This window comes from Macrobrachium nipponense, chromosome 23 (genome assembly GCF_015104395.2).
Source record: "Macrobrachium nipponense isolate FS-2020 chromosome 23, ASM1510439v2, whole genome shotgun sequence".
NCBI lineage: Eukaryota > Metazoa > Arthropoda > Malacostraca > Decapoda > Palaemonidae > Macrobrachium > Macrobrachium nipponense.
In genome coordinates this window covers 78,731,801-78,754,467 of record NC_061090.1, presented here as the reverse complement: position 1 = coordinate 78,754,467, position 22,667 = coordinate 78,731,801, and the positions used below count along the sequence as shown (strand labels likewise).

At 38.7% G+C, this 22,667-nt stretch overlaps 1 protein-coding gene across 1 annotated transcript in view; it reads left to right on the top strand.

Moving 5' to 3' along the window:
* The first annotated feature begins 704 nt into the window (after positions 1-704).
* The window catches only part of LOC135198290 (uncharacterized), a 220,918-nt gene continuing 198,955 nt past the window's right edge, over positions 705-22,667 (top strand). The window contains exon 1 of the mRNA XM_064225864.1: positions 705-1,054. Coding sequence (XP_064081934.1) covers positions 997-1,054 — 58 coding nt within the window. The 5' untranslated portion in view covers positions 705-996. The remainder of the gene's footprint in view (positions 1,055-22,667) is intronic.

The window sequence follows — 22,667 nt, the reverse complement described above, 5'->3', positions numbered from 1 at the left end:
CATAAAAAATAATTTTGTCATATTAGGTCCGGGGATAAATTAGGCTATGGTAGTAGTATCCTGCATATATTATGAAGTAGAAACCTAAATTATTATTATTATTTCTTTGAAATTTACTTTTCAAAATACGTATACAAATGTGAGTTTTTGTTCCACAATTTTTTGAACCTTTTAAATCGAGTCTCAAGTTCAGTCGGTACTCGGTAGTTAGCCGTGAGAGGCAAAACCTTACAAAGTACTTCAGGGTAACATCCGTATCACTGTTTTGAATGAACGAACCTACAACTGTAGAGAGGACGCCGATGCCGCCGCCAGACAAAGACGAGTATATAAGTTATTAACCTCTTAATCTATGAATGATAACAATAGACTGATAGTGTGTACCACGGCTCTTGTGTTCAAGTAGCCTAGAACTGTTATCGCATCTTCTCCACTGAGGTCCGATTGATTCCTTGGCCTCTTTGCCGACAAATGCCAATAATTAAAAAAAAAAAAAAAAAATATGGAAAACACCGGAATGAAATTTTGAGAAAATCATATTTGAATAAGTGTGACGGAAGAAGGAAATACTAAAAGGTGTGGAATACTACATGAAAATGTATTCCGAAAATCCAAAATCGGCAAGGAGCCCTTACTGGTAAGTTGGACATTGGCCCTCAGAGATTGTGGGAGAGTTTGATTCGGGGAGTAATTAGGTTGGTCACGTCTTGGGAAAGTTGGGCAGTCCAACTCCTGACGAGTTACTCCCTGATCACCAGACGAGAAGAACGTATGCAGCGGTATATCTTAGTGGGTGATCTAAGTGCTCATCGTCGTCAATATCAACATTGAGATCAGCCGCTTGGAACATCACTACCATCATGCCTTGCGTCTCCACCGGGAGATGATGGGTTGACATGATGTTTTAGGTTTGAATTTATTTTGTGACAAAGACATTGAAAAAAAACCGGCGAACATAAAAGACATTAAGTGTTGCTTTTGTTGCTTTTGAGCATCATGGCGAGGGCGCCGGTGTGGATAGGAGGGCTGCTGCTGATAGCCCTGGTGGCAGCCGGTAAGTCCATTTCATCAATTTTATTCTTTATAAAAGAAGTTACCCACATTTCTTTAGTTTGTTTTAAATACATAAGAAGACATAGGCCTAATTGTCTGCCAGCGACTTGACTGAACGCCACCTGTATTGAGAGCAATGTCATCGTAGCTATACATTAATGTGCAACACCTTTTACTTCCGAGGCATTTTGCATGGCTAATACGAAGAACCAGCCTTCCATAAACTGATTTTAAGTTTACTGCATATTTTTGTATTTGTTGTATCAAAGTAACATTTCGGAGAATCAGATCCACAGTTATGTAAATGTACATCTATTTATATTTAAAGCTTTAAGGATAGCTTTCGGGAATCTGTTCTGTCCCCCCTTTCAATCTGATTGAACAGGTAAACCCAACAGATTCCCGAAAGCTATCCTTAAAGTTTTAAATTTGAATACGTATATGTACATTTACATCATACCTGTGGATTTATTTCTCCATTTGAAGACCCGTGCAGTGATGAGTTCTTTCTGTATCACATATCTAGCAGTTATTACCGAACTATTTTTAAGCATTACCATGCTGATATAATTTAAGTAGCAATATATGGTGTGTACTTGTGTATTCATATTTTGAAAACTGATGAGTAAACATGTCAACTTGATCGAATTGCACCATTATATTGTACCGCATATACGGCTGCTCCTTTGTTTTGTCAACATTTGTTTAAAGCCATAATGTAACGTGTTGCTTGCACATATTGTGCAAATCATTCTTAACTTATACACATGTATACATGCAATATTGGAGTCTTCGAATGGCTTCTTAGAGAGGAAGTGGATCTGCCCACTTTTATTCGGCTCAGTTGAACTTGTTCCATGCGGTTTCGCATATGTAGTATTCATATAGCAGTTTTTTTTCTTTTCCAAGTTTGTTTGGTTGCATTTTTTCTGTGAATGCCAACCACATATATCTTGTAACTAGGTTATAAATTGCATATCGGTTTCGAACGCATGCAAACTTCAGTTACAACGTGGTTTTGTGTTAGCGTTTTGGATTTAAGAAACGAGGCGACGGTCACCAGTACTACTATCTCACGATCTATGTTCTTGATGCCAAGATATGCCTTGGATGTTTACTTGGTAGCGATAATATAGATATCCTCATTGAAGTCTGCTTAGAAACGATGAATTTCGCTGACTTAGTTGAAGTTCATTTTCGTAATTATCTTGATAGTTTACGATGGTTGTGGTTAACTTATTTTGTATTTGGCAATTTCTTAAACGAATAAACATTGGTTAAGAGTAAATGTACGATTACTTGTCAACCTTAAATTTAATCAATCATTAAACTTTGATGAAGATAAGGTCATCTGGAATTCTCCTCTACAAACATATCGGAATTATGATAAAATGTTTTAGAAATGCATTTTTCCATGAAGAATGAAAAAGGTAATTTTCATCACGTTTAGACTTATTGATAGCATCCTATTTTATCTCAGATTTCTATGAAAAGATAGGTAAAGATTAGTGTATTATAACGTTTTACAAGGAGTTACAAGGATTAGGATGTCTCAAAGACTTGTTAGTATATCCGAGGAGACATCGTGTGCTCACTTATCTGGAGGAGCAGGTTTTACTGTGCATTCACAGTGTCCTAATGATATTGTCTATAGCTTTCTTTTAAACTCTTCCACACTGTTGCTATTTACAACTTCTGGTGGCAGTTTATTCCACGTCAGAACCGAATCTCCCTCATGAAAATAAAGATTATTTATACGTAACACTGTGTCATGGAGAGGGTTAGCATGGCTCAGTCTAATGATTTAAAAGCTTCATTCTTTACTTGTAGAGACTGCAATGCAAAGAACAGCAAGTGGCTTCAATTCAAAGTCCACAGATCATCATGGCGGGTCTGCTCTGGAGTTCTGCGTATAATCTGATTTTGTCCATCTAATTGAGGAACCTACACATATTTCTGCATGGTGATAGATGAGACATATTCACAGATATTCCAGCGGTGGACATGTCTTTCAGTCAGAACATTCATAATGCCACCATTGTGGGTGAAATCTAGAGCCAATTGGGATTGCATTATTGAAGCTTGTTAGGCACTTAACATTTCAGCTGCTATATCAGATTCTGATCCCAAGAAGTTGAATGCAAATAGTTACTTTAGTAAGCTAAGGCCGTAGAAAGGTCATCAAATTCAGGGCAAATGCCCAGCCATGGTTTGGTGATATATGAAGATAAGCTTACCATGACGAACAAACTGTTCACATGAAAATACTCCATTTTCGTTGTCTCGCCGAGCTGCGAATATTATTCATCATACAGTTTAGCGAGCGCCTCAGTGGCATGGTTGGTATGTCTTTGCCTGCCACCCCGGTGGCCGCGAGTTCGATTCTTGGCCATTCCACTGAGGGGTCAGAGATGTGTATTTTTGGTGATAAAAGTTCACTCTCGACGTGATTCGGAAGTCACGTAAAGCCGTTGGTCCTGTTGTTGAATAACCACTGGTTGGTTTCATGCAACGTAAAAACACCATCATACAAGCGAACAAACAAACATACAGCAGAGCGAAATTACATTTATTCCTTCAAGAGGAAACTTAAAGGAATTTCTCAGGCTCATCTGTAGTGGGCCAAATACTAATGTCATCATCTGTCATTGGGTCTGGTTCGTCTTCCATTCCACCACTACAGACAGATGTTGGTAATTGGTTACTGGGCCAAAGGAGAAGGCTGACTGCTTCATGGGAACGTTTGAAGCTAAGCAATAAGGTCAGGATGACTGTACTGTGCCCTTGAATGTGAGACATTTGCTGGTTGAATGTCCCAGACTTGGGAATTTGAGATACGGGTTCTTCCTGTCTTGGGGACGAGACAGAAAAGGTCATTTTATTTTAGCCACAATTCTCGGAAAGGATTGTAATATAGAGCAGCTTATATATCTTCATGTGGGAGGCGAGCCTCCTCAACAAAATTTAGATTATGCGTAGAATGTCTATGTAAGAATTTATATAATTGAAAAAATATATTTATATACATATATTTTTAATTTTTATATGAAATTTATTTTAATTTTTTTTCTGTTTAAATTGATTTCGGCGTCAATAACGTAGATGGTGTGACGCCAGTTTTAATAGACATAATCAATCAATCCCTCTCACTGATACTTGTCATCCTGAACCTATTTTTTAAAAAAAATTGCATTTCGCTCCAGTGATGTTAAAAAGAAAATGTTTGATACTCTTGATAGCTGGAGTGGAGCAAGTCCAGATGGTTTCTTCCCTTTTTTTTTTGTTAAAAGGGTTCCAGTTTGTCGTCTCCGAAGATTGATAGATTCTATATAATTTGAAGTTGACATAGTATCTCTACGGTCAAGTACAAGCTTAGAATACAGTGCCTGTTCCAAAGAGTGGCTTATCCGTAGACTGTAGTAATTACAGGACAATTTCTATAATCCCTGTAGCGCCTCAGTGGCGTGATCGGTATGGTCTTGGCCTGCCACCTCGGTGGCCGCGAGTCCGATTCTTGGGCATTCCACTGAGGGGTGAGAGAAGTGTAGTTCTGATGATAGAAGTTCACTCTCGACGTGGTTCGGAAATCACATAAAACCGTTGGCCCCGTTGCTGAATAACCACTGGTTCCATGCAACGTACAAACACCATACAAACAAACAAAATCTACACTCCTTGTGCTCTTCAAAGTTTAAGTCACAATATAAGAGTGTGGAATCTAAAGGATTGTTAAGTGACAGTAAATATGCATATAGGAAGTAGTTACCTGCAATACACTCTTAGATTTGACATGTCATTTGCAAGAGAAGCTTGATTATGTTTTCAAGTGCAGAATAATTCAAATAGATTTTAGTGCTGCTTTTGATTGAATAAGTCACAAGGCACTTCTTTATTAACTTCAGAATCTTTGAGTAGGTGGATGAGTTTTAGAATTACTTCAAGATTTTCTAGCGAACCAAGACCTATTGTGTCTGGAGTTCCACAGGGCAGTGTTCCTGGTCCGCTGTTGTTTTTATTGTATACAAATTTATATGGTTGTTCGTTTGGAAAACAAGGTTGCTTAGTATGCTGATAAAGTAACTCTTATGAGAAATGAAGCTGCCCTTAGTGGATCAGTGAATGGTGTAGTCGGTGAGGTATGAGGATAACTCAAGTAAAACAAAAACGCTCTTGTTTAGCAGATCTCGTACAGTTTTTTTCAATAGTCTGAAGCTTTAACTATTCTTGGTGTAACTTTGGACTCTTATCTTACTTTTGAGAAACATCCAATGAAAGTGTCGATAAATGCCACCCGGAAGTTAAGTATTATATGTAAGGCCTCATATATTTACCGGTTTTAGGTCATGTGTCCTTCCTCTACTAAAATACTGTCTCCGGTGTGGATGTCTGCTTCTACCAGAGTTCTATCTCTTTAGATAGAGTGGTTTGTGGTGGTAGCTTTCTGTTTCTTAACATTAGCAGTTATGACACGGACCATCGACGGATGGTCTCTTCTCTGTCAGTTTTTCGTAGGTTGTATTTCGACAGAGATCTTTCACATCACTATTGATCCCTGATCCCCTTTTGCTGCCAAAGAGCAGCCAGATTCGCTGAACAGCGGCAACAAGAAGCAGTATAAGCGCCTCGCTGTCGATCTTCTCGGTTTCAGAGGTCCTTTATTCCTCACACCGTTGGACTGTGGGAACTGCCTTCCTGAGGATGTCGTGCAGTTGGAACTTCAAAAGTCCAAGTTAAGATGCAGCGCATTATTAACCCTAAAGCAATTTTCATTGTATTTTAATCATTGAATGACATTTTTATCTATTTATTTTTCAATTTGTTCATTTATCTTCTCTGAAATTGATCTCTCCTTCCTGTATTTCCTATCACCTGGTACTTCCATATTCTTTGGAAACTTGAATTTCAAGTCAGTGGCTCCTCTGGGCTTGTTCCTTATGAGTATGGCTCGTGGCCTGAATAATAATAATATTTAATACCTTTATTAAAAGTAATGGCTACATCAGCTGCGTTACACTTGTACAGATTCTTCTCTATTTTCCGAATAGCAGCTTTTTCCGTGCTACTTAAACAGGCTAGTAGAGCGCCTATAGAGGTCATGATCAAAATACAGTCAAAATCGGTGTATATATTTTAATTTTACAGATAAACTATGAATTAGCACGGAAAAAGCCGCTACTGTGTAACGCTGCTGAAGTAGCCATTACTTTTAATAAAGTATGCTTGAGAGAGGGTCTGTTTCCTAATTACACTAATATTTAATACCGTTAGCGTGTGCGCGAAATATGAGGAGTGCTCATTCTAGGTTAAGGAAAAGGAGAACAGAATAACGTTATATTAGGTGATGTCTCCACCCGTTTTCAGATAATAACGAATGCGATATTCAAAGGAGTTTCTCCATCACAGTCCGAATGATAAGGAGTCTTGTACTGAAGAAGAGGGAACAAAGAGATACTATGATCCGTCTTATCTGATTTCCTTCAGCCTTGTGATCGATTCATTTCGTAAATCTTCTCAACAACAGCAGCTTCATCCTAGTTAGTTTTCTGTAAAAGGAAAATATTGAGACGGCTATTTGTCTGTCCGTCTGCAATTTTTATGTCCTCCCTCATATCTTTGAAACTACTGAGGCGAGATGGCTGCAAATTGGTATGTTGATCATCCACCCTCCAATCATCAAACATACCAAATTGCAGTTCTATAGCCTCGGTAGTGTTTTTTTCTTATTTAAAGATTAAAGTTAGCCAAGATCATGCGTCTGGCAGTGCAGCAACACAGGCAACCATGCGCCGAAGATACTTTGGCGCATTTTTTACTTGTTTTTACTATGATTGGTACTACTCATGTGATTGAAAATGACAGAAATGTGATGTTCATATCTTACTGACCATTGATGTTTGGTTTCTCTCTGGTTCAGGCTTTTTCTTGTTAAGCAGTGTTGAGATTCTTCGCACCCCTTACAAGCATCATGCACATGACAATATAGTGTTGTCAGTGCACCTCACGCGGTGCAGTGTAAGCATTACTTAAGGTTCTTTGTAGCTTCCCTTCGGCCCCTAGCTGCAACCCCTTTCATTCCTTTTACTGTACCTCCATTCACGTATTCTGTCTTTCATCTTGCTATCCACCCTCTCCTAACACTTGTCTCATGATGCACCTCTCAAGTCTTTCTATTCCCAATTTCCCTTTCAGCGCTGAGTGACCTCATAGGTCCCAGTGCATGGCATTTGGCTTAAATTCTATATTCCATTCCACATGGCAATACCTATTGGTCTTTCCCCTGTCCTGTAAGCGACCGTGATTGTCGATCAGGTGGTAATCAGGTAGAGAAGCAAACGAATTATCTTTGCCGATATATATATATATATATATATATATATATATATATATATATATATATTATATATTATATATATACACAGACGCAATATATATACGTATATATATATATATATATATTATATATATATATATATATGTGTCTGTGTATGTATATATACTCCATTTACTATATACAATTAAGGTAAGACTATCAGTAGGATAACTCAGTCATATATAGCCGTAGTGATAGCCCCTCTTCTCTCTCTCTCTCTCTCTCTCTCTCTCTCTCTCTCTCTCTCTCTCTCTCTCTATATATATATATATATATATATATATATATATATATATATATATATTGTGTCTGTGTATGTATATATACTCCATTTACTAATATACAATTAAGGTAAGACTATCAGTAGGATAACTCAGTCATATATAGCCGTAGTGATAGCCCCTCTCTCTCTCTCTCTCTCTCTCTCTCTCTCTCTCTCTCTCTCTCTCTCTCTCTCTCTCTCTATCTATATATATATATATATATATATATATATATATATATATATATATATATATTGTCTGTGTATGTATATATACTGTATCCACTTTTATACATTTAAGGGGAGACTTTCAGTATGACAATTGAGTCATAGCCACAGTGATAACCGAACATAAAATTGATTGAGTTCGAGATGAGAATTTGCTGATAAGGAAAAGAGACTTTGGAGAGGTGGAGAGTGGTATCACTTAGTAGTAGGAAAGGGCAGGAGGGAAATCTAGAAGGGGGTCACAAGCGAAAAGGAGAAAAGAGGGTTTTTGGACCTTGCAAGAGACACATATGTTAAAAAATAAATAAATTAATTAATTAATGAAAAGATAAAAAAAAAAAGTTGAATTTTGTTGATTGAGAGGAGTGCAGCCAAAGGCAATGAAAGCGCCTCAGGGGCGTGATCGGTGGTTGCGAGTTAGATTCTCGGGCATTCCATCGAGGTGTGAGACGTGTATTTTTGTTGATAGAAGTTCACTCTCGGCGTGGTTCGGAAGTCACGTAAAGCCGTTGGTCCCGTTGCTGAATAACCACTGGTTCCATGCAACTTCAAAACACCATACAAGCAAACAAAGGCAACGGATAAGGCATTGGTACCGAATGTTAGAATTTGTCCAGTAAAATCGCTGGACGGATTTCCCGCTGGGGCTTAGTACCGTCAAATTACCTCACGTGGTGCACTGTAGGCATTACTTAAGGATCTTTGCAGCATCCCTTCGGCCCTTAGCTGCAACTCCTTTCATTCATTTTACTGTACCTCCTTTCATATTCTCTTTCTTCCATCTTCCTTTTACCCTCTCCTAACAGTTGATTCATAGTGCAACTGTGAGGTTTTCCTCCTGTTGCACATTCCAAACCACCTTACTTTCGATTTCCCTTTCAGCACCGAATGACCTCATGAGTCCCAGAGCTTGGCCTTCGGCCTAAATTCTGTATATGGTTTACTGAGAGGAGAGGAACCATAGGCAATTAATGTGCCTAACAGGACTTAATATAAGACATTTTGTCTAGAACATTCGGTGGGGGAATTCGAATAAGACGCGCATGCGCGTGCGCTTCCAAAATGAAGGACAGGTACAACTATTTGGAACCGAACGAAAAAAATCGGGCAAAATCTCGGTTAGATTTGCCGAAGTTGATTTATTTATTTATTTTAGAAATTGTCCATTCTCAAGCCAACAAGCAAGTGTCAGTGGGCGATAAAGACTGATTGTTCCACTTCCCCTGTACAGAGGAATTATTAATTGGGGGTGGGGGTTAGTGCCGTCAGTGCACCTCATGCGGTGCACCGTAGGCTTTATTTAAGGTTCATTGCAGCGTGCCTTCGGCCCCTGGCTGCAACCCCTTTCGTTCCTTTTACCGTACCTCCTGTCTTAATCTCTTTCTTCTATCTTACTTTCCACCCTCTCCTAACAATTGCCTCATAGTGCAACTGCTTTGAGGTTTTCCTCCTGTTAGGCCTTTCAAACCTTGTACTGTCAGTTTTCATTTCAGCGCTGAATGACCTCATAGGTCCCAGTGCTTGGCCTTTGGCCAAAATTCCATATTCAATTCAATTGAAAAGGAATTTTTATTAGCCCCAAAAAGTTTTGATTTGCATCGATTCTGCGCAAGAAAAGTCGATGTAGATTCAGGGAGAGAGCAAGAGTGTGTTGACTGGAAACGGGTATATACCTTCATCCCCCAGTGACACGGGAGGTCACAAGATGAAAAGCAAGAATGAAAATCCCAAGTCATCGGCCTAAGGTTGGTCAGGGCCTACGAATGAAGAATAAATTGCAAATCCTTTCTGTAGTTAAATGAAAAGTAAAAAATTTAATGCTGTACGAGCCACGGTCCATGAAACTTTCATCCACGGCCTGGTGGTGACCTGCCCTATTGTGTTGCCAGATACTCGATCATAGCTAACTTTTACCTTAAACAAAATAAAATCTACTGAGGCTAGAGGGCTGCAATTTGGCGTGTTTAATGGTTGGAGGGTGGTAATCAACATACCAAGTTGCAACTCTCTAACCTCAGTAGAAAGGCAGAGAAAGTGGGGAGTTTTCTTTAACAGAAAAAAAAACCGACTTGTGTTTGCGACTCTCGAGGGACTACCCACGAAAAACAATATTATCATCCAATAGGCCTTGACTTTAAATTTGTCCACAACAGTAAACAACGCAATAAGATTATCAATCACTTCATAAGGACTATTTTCTTTTGGGGGAGGGGGGGTCGGTGTTGGTGTTATCAGCAAGTAGGCCTATTCCTTGGGAAAGCACTTGATTTCTTTCAAAAATAATGTTTTGAAGTCTATAAGTATCCATCATAATCAAGATAAGGAGACCTCACACAGATGGCTATTATGCCTAGGCACCTCAACATAGTTTTACATGACTATGAGGAATGAACATCATAAATAGGTTATGTTTTTATCAGTAGCCTCTCTCTCTCTCTCTCTCTCTCTCTCTCTCTCTCTCTCTCTCTCTCTCTCTCTGTTCTCTTCCGTATCTTGTCTCCAACCGTCCCAAAGGAGAAACACGTTTATTTTTAAGTGATGAGGAGAAGAAGAAGAAGAAGAAGGAAGATCGACCCATCAAAGGACCGTCATACCGCCAGCGATAAGGTTGTTTATCGGGTTATCTGCTATATCCAGGGTGCATCTCTCCCCCGGTTTCTTTTTCTGTGGGTTCGCTTTGGTCCTCTGATATCTTCTTTTCTTTCTTTCTTTCTTTCTTTCTTTCATAGGAAGCCAATGAATTTCAGTCACTTTTTTTATGTCATCCTCTCAAGATGAGAGGACTCCAGACGGAGATAAACTAAGAAATTAATTAGATTGGCTTTGGGTATATGCTTGATGTTGAGTCAATTTACAGCCTGAGCAGATTTTCCTTTTCTCTGCTCAGTATGACACGGCAGCCTGTCAAGAGGGATTTTATCAGAAGGTACAAAATTTCTTTCAGGACCCTTGCCCTACTACTTGTGAAGGATCAACTAAGGAGTTTCTTCCCTGGTTGAGTGGTGCAGTCTGAAAATTGACGGTCATTTTCTTAATCCCCATAAAGTCCCCCTTAATACTACGTATCTCAAAGGAGATCTTCATCAAATATGGGAGGAATCCACTCTGGCATCTACAAGTGAGCACCCTGTAGGGGGTTAGTGCCTAAGTGCACCTCATGTGGTGCATGTAGGCATTACTTAAGGCCCTCTGTCCACACGGTCGAGCTTTGGTCGATGAACTTTGTTCGATGTGACGTCAGAAGCGGAGAAACCGCGGCAAAGTTCTGACTTTTCTTGCTGTTTCTCCGCTTCCGACGTCACTTCAGACAAAGTTCGTCGACCAAAGCTCGACCGTGTGGACGGGGCCTAAGGTACTTTGCAGCGTGCTTTCGGTCCCTAGCTGTAATCCCTTTCGTTCCTTTTACTGTACCTCCTTTCATATTCTCTTTCTTCCATCTTACTTTCGTAACAGTTGCCTCATAGTCCGACTGCTCTGAGGTTTCCTCCTGTTACACCTATGAACCATTTTACTGTTAGTTTCCATTTCAGCGCTGAATGACCTCATAGGTCCCAGTGCTTGGCCTTTGACCTAAATTCCATATTCAATTCAATTGAGTACAAGTGAGCAAAATTGGTGGGGGTAGCTTGCTTGTCTCAGCTGGCTCAGGGCTTTTCAATCAACTCCCTACTGTGCCTTGCTAATGCAGGGATACTACAATGAAAAGTACGCTTATTCATTAAACTTATGCATATTCCAGCACTACGGAATATTTTGGATCGTAATGTATATGCCAGAGTTCAAATTTCTTAAATCCCAAAAGTTTCCGATTATTGTTATTAGTTTATTATAATTATTATAATACAATTATATTAATCTGGAGATGAAACCTATTCATATGAAACCAGCTCACAGGGGCCATTGACTAGGGATTCAAGCTTCCTACGAATTTGGCGTTCATTTGAAAGTGAAAGAATGTAAAAGGACATACAGAAAGGAGAGATCAGTTATTGGAAAAGAAAAAATAAATTAACTAATAAATAATAAAAATGTAAGTACTACTAGTCATTAAAATACAAGGGGAATTGTTTTTGGACAGTAATGTGTCTCATCTTTGCTTGAACTGTTGAGGATGAAGTGGACAACATCCTCTGGGAGACTTCCACAGTCCAACGGTGTGAGGAACAAAGGAACTCTGGAACTGAGAAGTTCGAGAACGTGGCACATTTACCACTTATTGGTGCTGCTGTTCAGGAAATCTAGTCACCCTGGGCAGGAAAAGAGGATCAGGGATCAGTAGTGAATGCAGTAGATCTTGGTGAAAATTCTACTTATGAAAAATTAACAAACGAGACAATCTGTTAATGGTCCAAGTCATAACTGCTAACGTTAGGAACTGGAAACCTACCACCACAAACCATTCTTAAGAGATAAATCTCTATGAGAAGCAGAGATCCAAACCAGAAAACAGTATTCCAGTAAAGGGAGGGCGCATGATCTAAAACAGATTCCATTGTTTTTATCAGTTATAAATATATGAGGCCTTAAGTACAATACCAGACATCCATGTTGCATTTGTTAAGACTTGCATTAGATGCTTCTTAAATGTATAAGATGTGAGTCATAAGGTGCAAGAAGATAGTTAAAGCTTTAGACTAAGTCAGCAGAGTCTCATCCACCTGAAGGGGAAGATGGTTTGGAAAATCTGTAGATCTGCTAATCATTGGTGTTTTAATTTTACTGGAGTCCAGCCTCATACCATTCATTCATTAATGCTCTCCATGTCATGATGATAACTTCATTTCTCGTAAGTTGAGACTACTACACCCATAAAGCCTGGTACACACTATGCCATCACGTATCAGCTACGTGATGCAGTAGTGGTGTTGAAAAAAATTAATAGCGGCCAAACTGTACTGCAACACTGCTCACTTGTTCTCGCAGTTCAGCTTTCAATGGCAGGATGTCTGCCGATGATGTACTTTGCCAGGAGACTCTACGTGGGGTGTTTTTTTTTTTTTTTGTTTGTTTGTATAGTGTTTTCACGTTGCATGGAACCAGTGGTTATTCAGCAACGGGACCAACGGCTTTATGTGACTTCCGAACCACGTCGAGAGTGAACTTCTATCCCCAGAAATACACATCTCTCACTCCTCAATGGAATGGCCGAGAATCGAACCCACGACCACCGAGGTGAGAAGCAAACACCAAACCAACCACGCTACTGTGGGGTGTAGTTGCTCTGTGTGCTGCAAAAAAGAAACTTTTGAGGAAGAAACGTTGAACCTTGTCGTGTAAGCAATGGCTTTCTTGGCGACCTCTGAAGGGAAGCTTCTATGAAATATTTTTGGAGCTACAAGTCGAAAATCCAACAGACTTTGAAAATTACACAAGAATGTCAATCCTTGCATTTTATAAATTGTTGGAAAAAAATTGAACCATATATCTGTAAGCAGGACACAAGCTTTCGTGACAGCATATCACCAGGAGCTCGTTCTTGCAGCTGGAGGATCGTATGCAAGCCTCCAATAATCAACCAGGATTTCAAAACAGAGTCTCGGTCTAATCATCCCCGAAACCTGTGAAGCCACCTATAATGACCTTAGGGAGGATTATTTGAAAGTAAGGTTCAAATATAGGTACAAAGTACAGAAATATTTTTTTATTACAGGAAACGCAGCTCATCAAAACACCATAACTTCGGAGCTCCAGACTTCTGTGATGCTTTGATTGCTGACATTTCCCTGTAGAATTGTGTCTTCAGGGTGTGCAGCTTTTTAGTAATGTCTTCATTCCGCAATGTACAGTTTACAAAACTCGATAACTCTGATTTTATGGTTTCCAAGCTTGCACTCCTGATGTTTCTCATCTTGTAATGCTTGCATTTGATGTTCCAAACAGATGGATGTTCCTTCAGTAACTCAATAAAATGTAATGATAGTTCTTGTCCTCTCAAGGGGTTTGGCGGGTGGGGGTGAGCGGACATCCTCCCCCTCTGAAAGTTGGTGCATGATGCATCACTAAGCTGCGCAATGAAATGGCTCGGCCCCAACAACACGTTGGTGATGCTGCTTCGTGTTGAAAAAGCCGTTTTTCAATGCATCCATCTAACACTGTGAGCATCATGATGAATAATGTGTACAGGGCTTAACCCTCTTACGCCGAAGCGGTAAAAAAAAAATTGTCTCCCGTGTGCCGGAGGTGTTTCAGAGTGAGAGCGGAAGCGGAAAAAATATTTTTTTCAAAAAATCACAGCGCGCTTAGTTTTCAAGATTAAGAGTTCAATTTTGGCTCCTTTTTTTGTCATTGGCTGAAGTTTAGTATGCAACCATCAGAAATGAAAACAATTATCATTATCATATATAAATAATGCGATATATGATAGCGCAAAAACGAAATTTCATATATAATTGTATTCAAATCGCGCTCTGCGCAAAATGGTTAAATGTAACAAGTTACTTTTTTTTTCGTTGTAATTTTCACTAAATTGCGATCATTTTGATATATAACACATTGTAAAACGATAAAAGCAACACAGAGAAAATATTATCACAAAATAATGCATGAATTCGTAACGCGCGGACGTAAACAAATATTTTTTTTAAAAATTCACCATAAATCTAAATATTGTCCTAGAGACTTCCAATTTCTTTCAAAATGAAGACAAATGATTGAATATTACTATACTGTAAGAGTATTAGCTTACAATTGCAGTTTTTGACCATATCTGACGAGTTAAAGTTGACCGAATGTAGAATTTTTATATATATATATATTTATATGCAATTATTTCGGAAATAAGAAAAGCAACAACCTTCAAATATTTTTCGTTTTATTCTACATGAAATTGCGCACATTTTCATATATAAAACTCTATGAAATGCCTAATATGAAACGGAGCAAATATTCCGAGAATGGTACGTACGCATTTCGGAGATTTGTGGCGGAGAATCCGCGCGCTGAGGGAAGGAAAGATTTTTTTTTAAATTCACCATAAATCTAAATATTTTGCTAGAGACTTCGAATTTGTTTCAAGATGAAGATAAATGACTGAATATTACTAGACTGTAAGTTTTAGCTTACAATTGCGTTTTTCGACCATTTCGGTAGAGTCAAAGTTGACCGAACGTGGTTTTTTTTCTATTTATCGTGATTTATATGCAAATATTTCAAAATGAGAAAAGCTACAACCTTCAATTATTTTTTGTTGTATTCTACATGAAATTGCGCACATTTTCATATATAAAACTTTATGTAACGGCTAATTTAAAATGGTGCAAACATTACCACAATCGCACGTATGATTTTTTCGGAAGAGTTACCGCGCGGACGTAAAGAAAATGTTATTTTTTTCATAAATTCACCATAAATCGAAATATTTTGCAAGAGACTTCCAGTTTGTTGCAAAATGAAGTTAAATGCTTGAATATTACTAGAATATAAGTGTTTTAGCTTACTATTGCGTTTTTCGACCATTTCAGTAGAGTCAAAGTTGACCGAAGGTTGAAATTTTGGCAATTATCGTTATTTATATGAAAATATCTCAAAACTGATAAAAGCTACAACCATGGGTTATTTTTAGTTGTATTGTGCAATGAATTGCGCACAATTTCCTATATAAAACTTTATATAACGGCTAATTTTAAAATGGTGCAAACATTACCACAATCGCATGTATGATTTTTTTCGGAAGAGTTACCGCGCGGACGTAAGGAAAAAGTTTTTTCATAAATTCACCATAAATCGAATTATTGTGCTAGAGACTTCCAATTAGTTGCAAAATTAAGGTAAATGATTGAATATTAATAAAATATAAGAGTTTTAGCTTACAATTGCGTTTTTCGACCATTTCTTTAGAGTCAAAGTTGACCAAAGGTTGAAATTTTGGCAATTATCGTTATTTATATGAAAATATCTCGAAACTGATAAAAGCCACAATCATGAGTATTTTATTGTTGTATTCTACAAAAATGCGCACATTTTCATATATAATACTTCATGTAACGGCTAATTTACAATGGTACAAAAATTATGTCAAAGTGACGAAATAATTTCTGAGATGTGTCACAGTTACTTTTTAGCGTGGCAAGAAAGAAATTCGCGCTTGCGCGCCTGCGTAACGCTTGTAAACAAAACAACACCTTGATCCGTGAACTCCCAGCATCCCCTAAGGTGCGTGATTCAAAAGTTTTAGGCTGGTAGGCCTAAAAGTATTTTTCCGCTAATTTAAAAAAAAACTTGTAAGTCGACGTAAAATACGTCCAGTCGGCACACGGGAGACAAAAAATGTCGACGTAAAATACGTCCAGTCGGTGTAAGAGGGTTAAGTGCTGCATCATCGGCACACTAAAATGTCTTGTTTTCCAGGCTTACAGTCATATTACTTTCTTATTCTTGAAATAACAGTGGACCAAGACACAACCCAATAGAACTCCATGCACAATAGGGATTGGTTTGCTAAAGATCCCATCAACAGCAACTCACTGTTGCCTACCTTAAAGAAATCTTTTCTTTAAGTAATCCTAAGATATATTCACCCACCCTAAGATTTTGAAGTTTAAAAATAAGTGCCCTGTGATTTACTAAATTGAAAGCAGCACTAGAATCTATTTGAATTACGTTGCACTCAAAACCCTTATCAAGGTTCTCTTGCAAATGGCATTTCAAATCTAAAAGAGCACTGCTGGTACCCTACTGCTTCCTATATGCATACTGATTGTTAGCTAACAGTTCTGTAGGTTCCACATACTTATATGATGGCTTAATGATTCCTTGAAAATGAATCTTGAAGGAATTACATACTCAACCTCGTCTGTGGTGGACCAAATTGGAATTGTCTGTCTTTGGGTTAGGCATATCTTCCATTCCACCACCACTGACAGATGATGGGTAGATTGGCTATTGACCCTAGGGAAGAGGCTGAACTACCTCACCGAGCTTTTGAAGCTAAGCAATCAGCTGAGGATCTCCCTATCCCTGATACTTGTCATCCTGTACCTATTTTTACAAAATTTTGCATTCGCTCCAGTGATGTTAAGAAAATTCTTGATACTCTTGATAGTAGCTGGAGTGGAGCAGGTCCTGATGGTTTCTTCCCTTTGTTTTTGTTAAAAGGTTTGTAGTGTGTTGTCTCCTAAGATCACTAGATTTTACAGATTTTTATGTCGACCTAGTATCTTAGTTGATAAGCACAGCTTTGTAATACAGTACCTGTTCAAAAGAGTGGCATATCTGCAGACTGCAATAACTACAGGCCAGTCTCTATTCTCCCTGTGCTCACCAAAGTTGCTGAAAAAATGATTTTTCAGCCACTGTATAAATATGTGGAATGTGAAGGATTGTTAGCTGAAAGTAAGGATGCATTCAGGAAGTAGATGGGTATCTGCAATGCTCTTTTAAACTTGACGGGACATTTGCAAGAGAACCTTTTAATAAGGGTTTTTGAGTGCAGAGTAATTCAAATAGAATTTAGTACTACTTTCGATTTAGTAAATCACAAGGCACTTATTTATGAACTTAAGAATCCTGGAGTGGGTGGATGTTTTAGAATTACTTCCAGATATCCTTATTGGTAGGCAGCATCAAGTTGCTTTGGACAGGATCTTGAGTGAACCAAGACCTATTGTGTCTGGAGTTCCACAGTGCAGTGTTCTTGGTCCACCGTTATTTTTTGTGTATACAGGTGATGTGATTGTTGGTTTGGAAGACAAGATTGTTTAGTATGCTGATGCTGCAACACTTTGGGTGAAGTAAAGTCCCCACTTATGAGAAATGAAGCTGCCCTCAGCCTCAGTCTGGACATGGACAGGATCAAGGAATGGTGTAATTGATGGAATATGAAGATGAACTCTAGTAAAACAAATATGCTATTGATTGGCAGATCTCGTACAGAATTCCCATCTCATCCTCCCCTCCAGGTGGATGGAACTTTGCTGATTGAGTCTGAAGCTTTAACTATTCTTGATGTAACTTTTGACTTACATGCATCTTACTTTTGAGAAACATCTAATGAAAGTTTCAGCAAATGCCAAACGAAAATTAGGTATTGTATGTAAGGCCTCATATATTTATAACAGTTATAAAATCAATGTAACCCACTGTTATCCCTACATTAAGAGGTCGGTTGCCTGGTGCGCCTCTTCTCCATTGCCTTCTATCAAAGGTATCATCCTCCACCGAACCTCTTCTCACCATATCTTCCTTCACTTTATCACACCATCTAATTGTAAAGATACTACAAAGACCTTCAAGTTTCCTCTTTTTAAGGAATTGTAATATCTACAAAATCTATTAATCTTCAGAGATAGCACTAAAAACCTTTATAAAAAATAGAGAAGACACCTTCATGACCACCTTCACCCCAGCTATCAAGATTATCAAGAATTATCTTAACAGCCTTAAAGCAAAATGCAGATTTTACCAGGGTAGGTTCAAGATGACAAGTATCAGCTTATTGCTTAGCTTCAAAAGCTTGATGAAGCAGTTTAACCAATCACCACAGATGAGGCTGAGTAAAACTTTCAAGTTTCCTCTTTTTAAGGAATTGTAATTTCTCTCAGCTATGAGGTAAATTCTATTCGAAGCACGGCGAGAATAAAAATAATATGGAGTAAAGTTAACCATTTTTTTCCCAAATATTGAATTTGGTCTGTCTGTCATGGTAAGCTTGTCAGCCTGTATCTTCAAACAACGGCCAGCTATTTGTCCTGAACTCTTTGACCTTTCTATGGACATTTACTAAAATAGCCACGAACATTTCATATAACTTCCTCTTGGGATCGAAATCTGTTTAAGCATCTGAAATATAAATGCCTAACAAGCTTCAGTAATGCGATTCCAATTGGCTTTAGATTTCAGCCAGACCCTATCTCCAGTGGTGACAATAGGAATATATACTGATTGACAGATATGTCCATCTCAATGGCAGATTGGTCGAATGTCTATGTACTCGCAGACCTTGGACTCAATGAGAGTTGGAACATCTGCGAATATGAGGTCTAATCTAGTGCCAGAAATATGCGTGGGTTTCTCAGCTAGCTGGACAAAATCAGAGTATACACAGAACTCAAGAGCAGGCCAGCCATGTTGATCTGTGGAATTTGAATTGAGCCACTCACCGTTCTTTGCATTGTGGTTTCCACAAATAACAAACGCAGTTTTTGAATCCTGTGACTGAGCCATGCCAATCCTCTCCAAGAGACAGTCATATATAGAATCATCAATATTTGGAGTTTGATAAATAGCAAATACATACACATTGTAGAACTTACTGGAAATCTAAAACGAACTTCATGGCAGCTACACTCCAAGTTTTTAAATAGGTCGTCCAAACTTAGTACTTACAGTCATACCTTACGCATGTGGGAAGTTACGACAATAAAGTTAAGGCCATCAAACCTTTTGATTGAATAGTCAACCTTTGACTTGTTACTACTCACAAGTGGCCTGTAGGGAGGTAGCGCTGTCAGTAGGTGCACTGTAGACATTAGTAAAGGTTCTTTGCAGCGTCCCTTCAGTCCCAAGCTGCAACCCCTTTCGTTCCTTGTACTGTACCTCAATTCATATTATCTTTCTTCCATATTGCTAGCCATCCTCCTGTTACACCTTTTTTACCTTTTACTCTCAATTTTCCTTTCACTGCTGAATGACCTCATAAGTTCCAGTGCTTGGCCTAAATTCTATATTTCTTTCCAGTCCATTCCACTACTCACGTGTCTCGGATAAAAACATCACAATGTATTCCCGGTCACAACTCTGGAGATCAAGAAAATTTGTGACCTAAGCCTCAAATCTTATCCCTACATTAAGGGGTTGGTTGCCTGATGCGTCTTCTCCACTGCCTTCCATCAAAGACATCATCAGGCATGGTTTATTGTTTGGCAAAGGGGCTTTTACGACCGAATAACATTGCTGTCATCAACCATAGTTATTGGCAGTGGCCCTAGCCTTTTACTGAAAAGTATGACTGCCAGGCCGCAGTTTTCACAGTTATTGGTGGTGGGTCTAGCCTTTTACTAAAACGTAAGACTGCAAGGCAGCAGCTGTCTTTTTACTTGCCTTATACGATACACAGGACCTGTGGTGGTAGTATTCTTACACCCCTACCACAGGATCACCTTAAGCCTCGATCTGAGTCAAGTACTCTGCAATTTTGCCTACTATGATGGGTGGCAGGCCCAGTGTTCAGCTCGATGTCTCCCAAAATTAGTATAAGAAAAAACTTAAAATCAGAAGCAAAACTAATAAATAATCCCATAACAACATCAACATAGTTAAATCAACTGAACAATAAACAGTAAAATCAACTACACCCGAATTTATGTTATTTACAATGATTTCATGATAAGGGTTGCCATAACAAGTATGGGATGGGAGGCAGGACAGATTAAAAAGTTAAGACACTTTCTGATAATTCACCAAGCAACTTTTGGAAGAAACAGGAAAGTGAACAAAAAAAGATGGAAAATGCCTGATTGTATCCTCAAACAAGGGAACTCAGACTTTGGTTACTTGACCACAGTCGAACCCAAGACATTGGAAGCCCATGATACAATGGCTATGGCACAGTCCAAGGTTGGAGAACAAGGTTTCTTTAGATAGTAACCTTCTCTTAAGGTTAGTTTACACTAGGCTTCACCCCACGCTGCATGGGTAAGACTCATCACCAACTCCTCCTAAATTCTTGCTAGCCCCGCCTACTGGTCTGCTCATCAAGAGTCACACTACACCACTAAGTCACCCTAATGAGCACTTCAGTAGGTGGGGCTAACAAGAATTTGGGAGGAGTTGGTGATGAGTCTCTCTCGCATGCAGCGTGGGGTGAAGCCTAGTGCAAACTCACTTTTAGACGGATTTGCTACCAAGGCTTAAAGGGTTCCTTCCACCCGCTAGTTTGATTTCGGCGAGTCCTCCTAGAAAAGTCTCCTCTAGAGGGAAGAAATTGAGGAAATTCCAGAAATGAAATGCAAGAAATTCCCAAAATGAAATACAAGAATTTCTGTTAATGAAAATCAAGAAATTCCCAAAATGCATGAACTTCCAGAAATTAAATGCAAGAATTTCCAGCAATGAAAAGCAAGAAATTTCCGAAATGAAATGCAGGAAATTCCCGAAATGAAATGCAAGAAATTCCGGAAATGAAATGCAAGAATTTCCGGAAATTAAATGCAAGAATTCCGGAAATGAAATGCGAGAATTCCGGAAATGAAAAGCAAGAAATTCCTGAAATGAAATGCAATAATTTCTCTAACTGAAGTTTAATAACTTAATGAATTGAAGCACAAGAAGTTCCCTAAATGAAATCCAGGAAGTTCCCGGAATTACCAGAAATGCTCAAGATGAATCCTAAATTCCCAAAATGAAATATTGGAAATTCCAGAAATTAATTCCAAGATATTCCCGAAATTGAATCATGGAAATTCCGGAAATTAATTCCCAGATATTCCCGAAATGAAATCATGAAAATTCCGGAAATTAATCCTCAGAATTTCTCGAGATGAATGCTAAATTCCAGAAGTGAAATCATGGAAATTCCAGGAATTAAATTCCAGATATTCCCGAAATGAAATCCAAGAAGTTGCTCAAATTCCCAGAAACTGTCGAAATGAAATGATAGAAAATCCCGAAATGAAATCCAGGAAATTCTCGGTGAGATTCCAGAGATTCCTATGTTTTATTACCTTTTCCTTTGCCATTTCTCCGACATAAAAGGAAACTGCAACTACTGGCATATTTTATAGCACACCTTTTTACAGCGTTATCATAATTAATTGAAACTCTTAAGGTTTCTTTCACGAATCATTCTCCAATATGAGATTACCAAGAAGCTTTATACATGTAACTTAATATACACCATACAATATAATTTTGTACAAAATAATACCTATGAATGTAAATCATTCACATTTTACATATGATAAAAAAATAAATATTTTTCCGTTTTTAGTCATTGAATTATTCCAGAGCAAAGAAACGTTTCTTCAGAAGTGCGCTCCGTTGATCAGTGTTGTTGTGAACTGCATAAAAACACTGAATGGACAGAAATATAAGACTTAGGTCATTATTTCAAGGAAGTCGAAAAGAAATGTGTATGTTAACCGTATTGTGGAGAAGAGCAGCGCAGTCATATAAAATCTCATCTAGATTTTTGTCCCAAATGGACCACAAGCGCCTCAGTGTCGTGATCGGTATGGTCTTGACCTGCCATCTCTTTGGCCGCGAGTTCGTTTCACGGGCATTCCATTGAGACGTGAGAGATGTGTATTTCTGGTGATAGGAGTTCACTCTTGACGCGGTTCGGAAGTCACGTAAAGCAGTTGGTACCGTTGCTGAATAACCACTGGTTCCATGCAACGTAAAAGCACTATACAAACAAACCAAATGGACCACACTTACACCTTAAAATTACATCATTTGTTGGCAGCCGTTGTCACTATGCTCTGTAGGGGGTTAGTGCCGTCAGTGCACCTCGCGCGGTGCACTGTAGGCATTACTTAAGGTTCTTTGCGGCATCTCTTCGGTCCTTAGCTGCAACCCCTCTCATTCATTTTACTGTTCCTGCATTCATGTTCTGTCTTCTCTCTTACTTTCCCCACCCTCTTCTAACAATTGTTTCGAGGTTTTCCTCCTGTCAAACCTCTTACTCTCAATTTTCCTTTCGTCGCTGAATGACCTCATAGGTCCCAACGCTATGCCTTCAGTCTAAATTGCCCTGTGTGTGTGTGTGTGTGTGTGTGTGTGTGTGGTGTGTATGTTTGTCCTTAAGTGAATTACAAC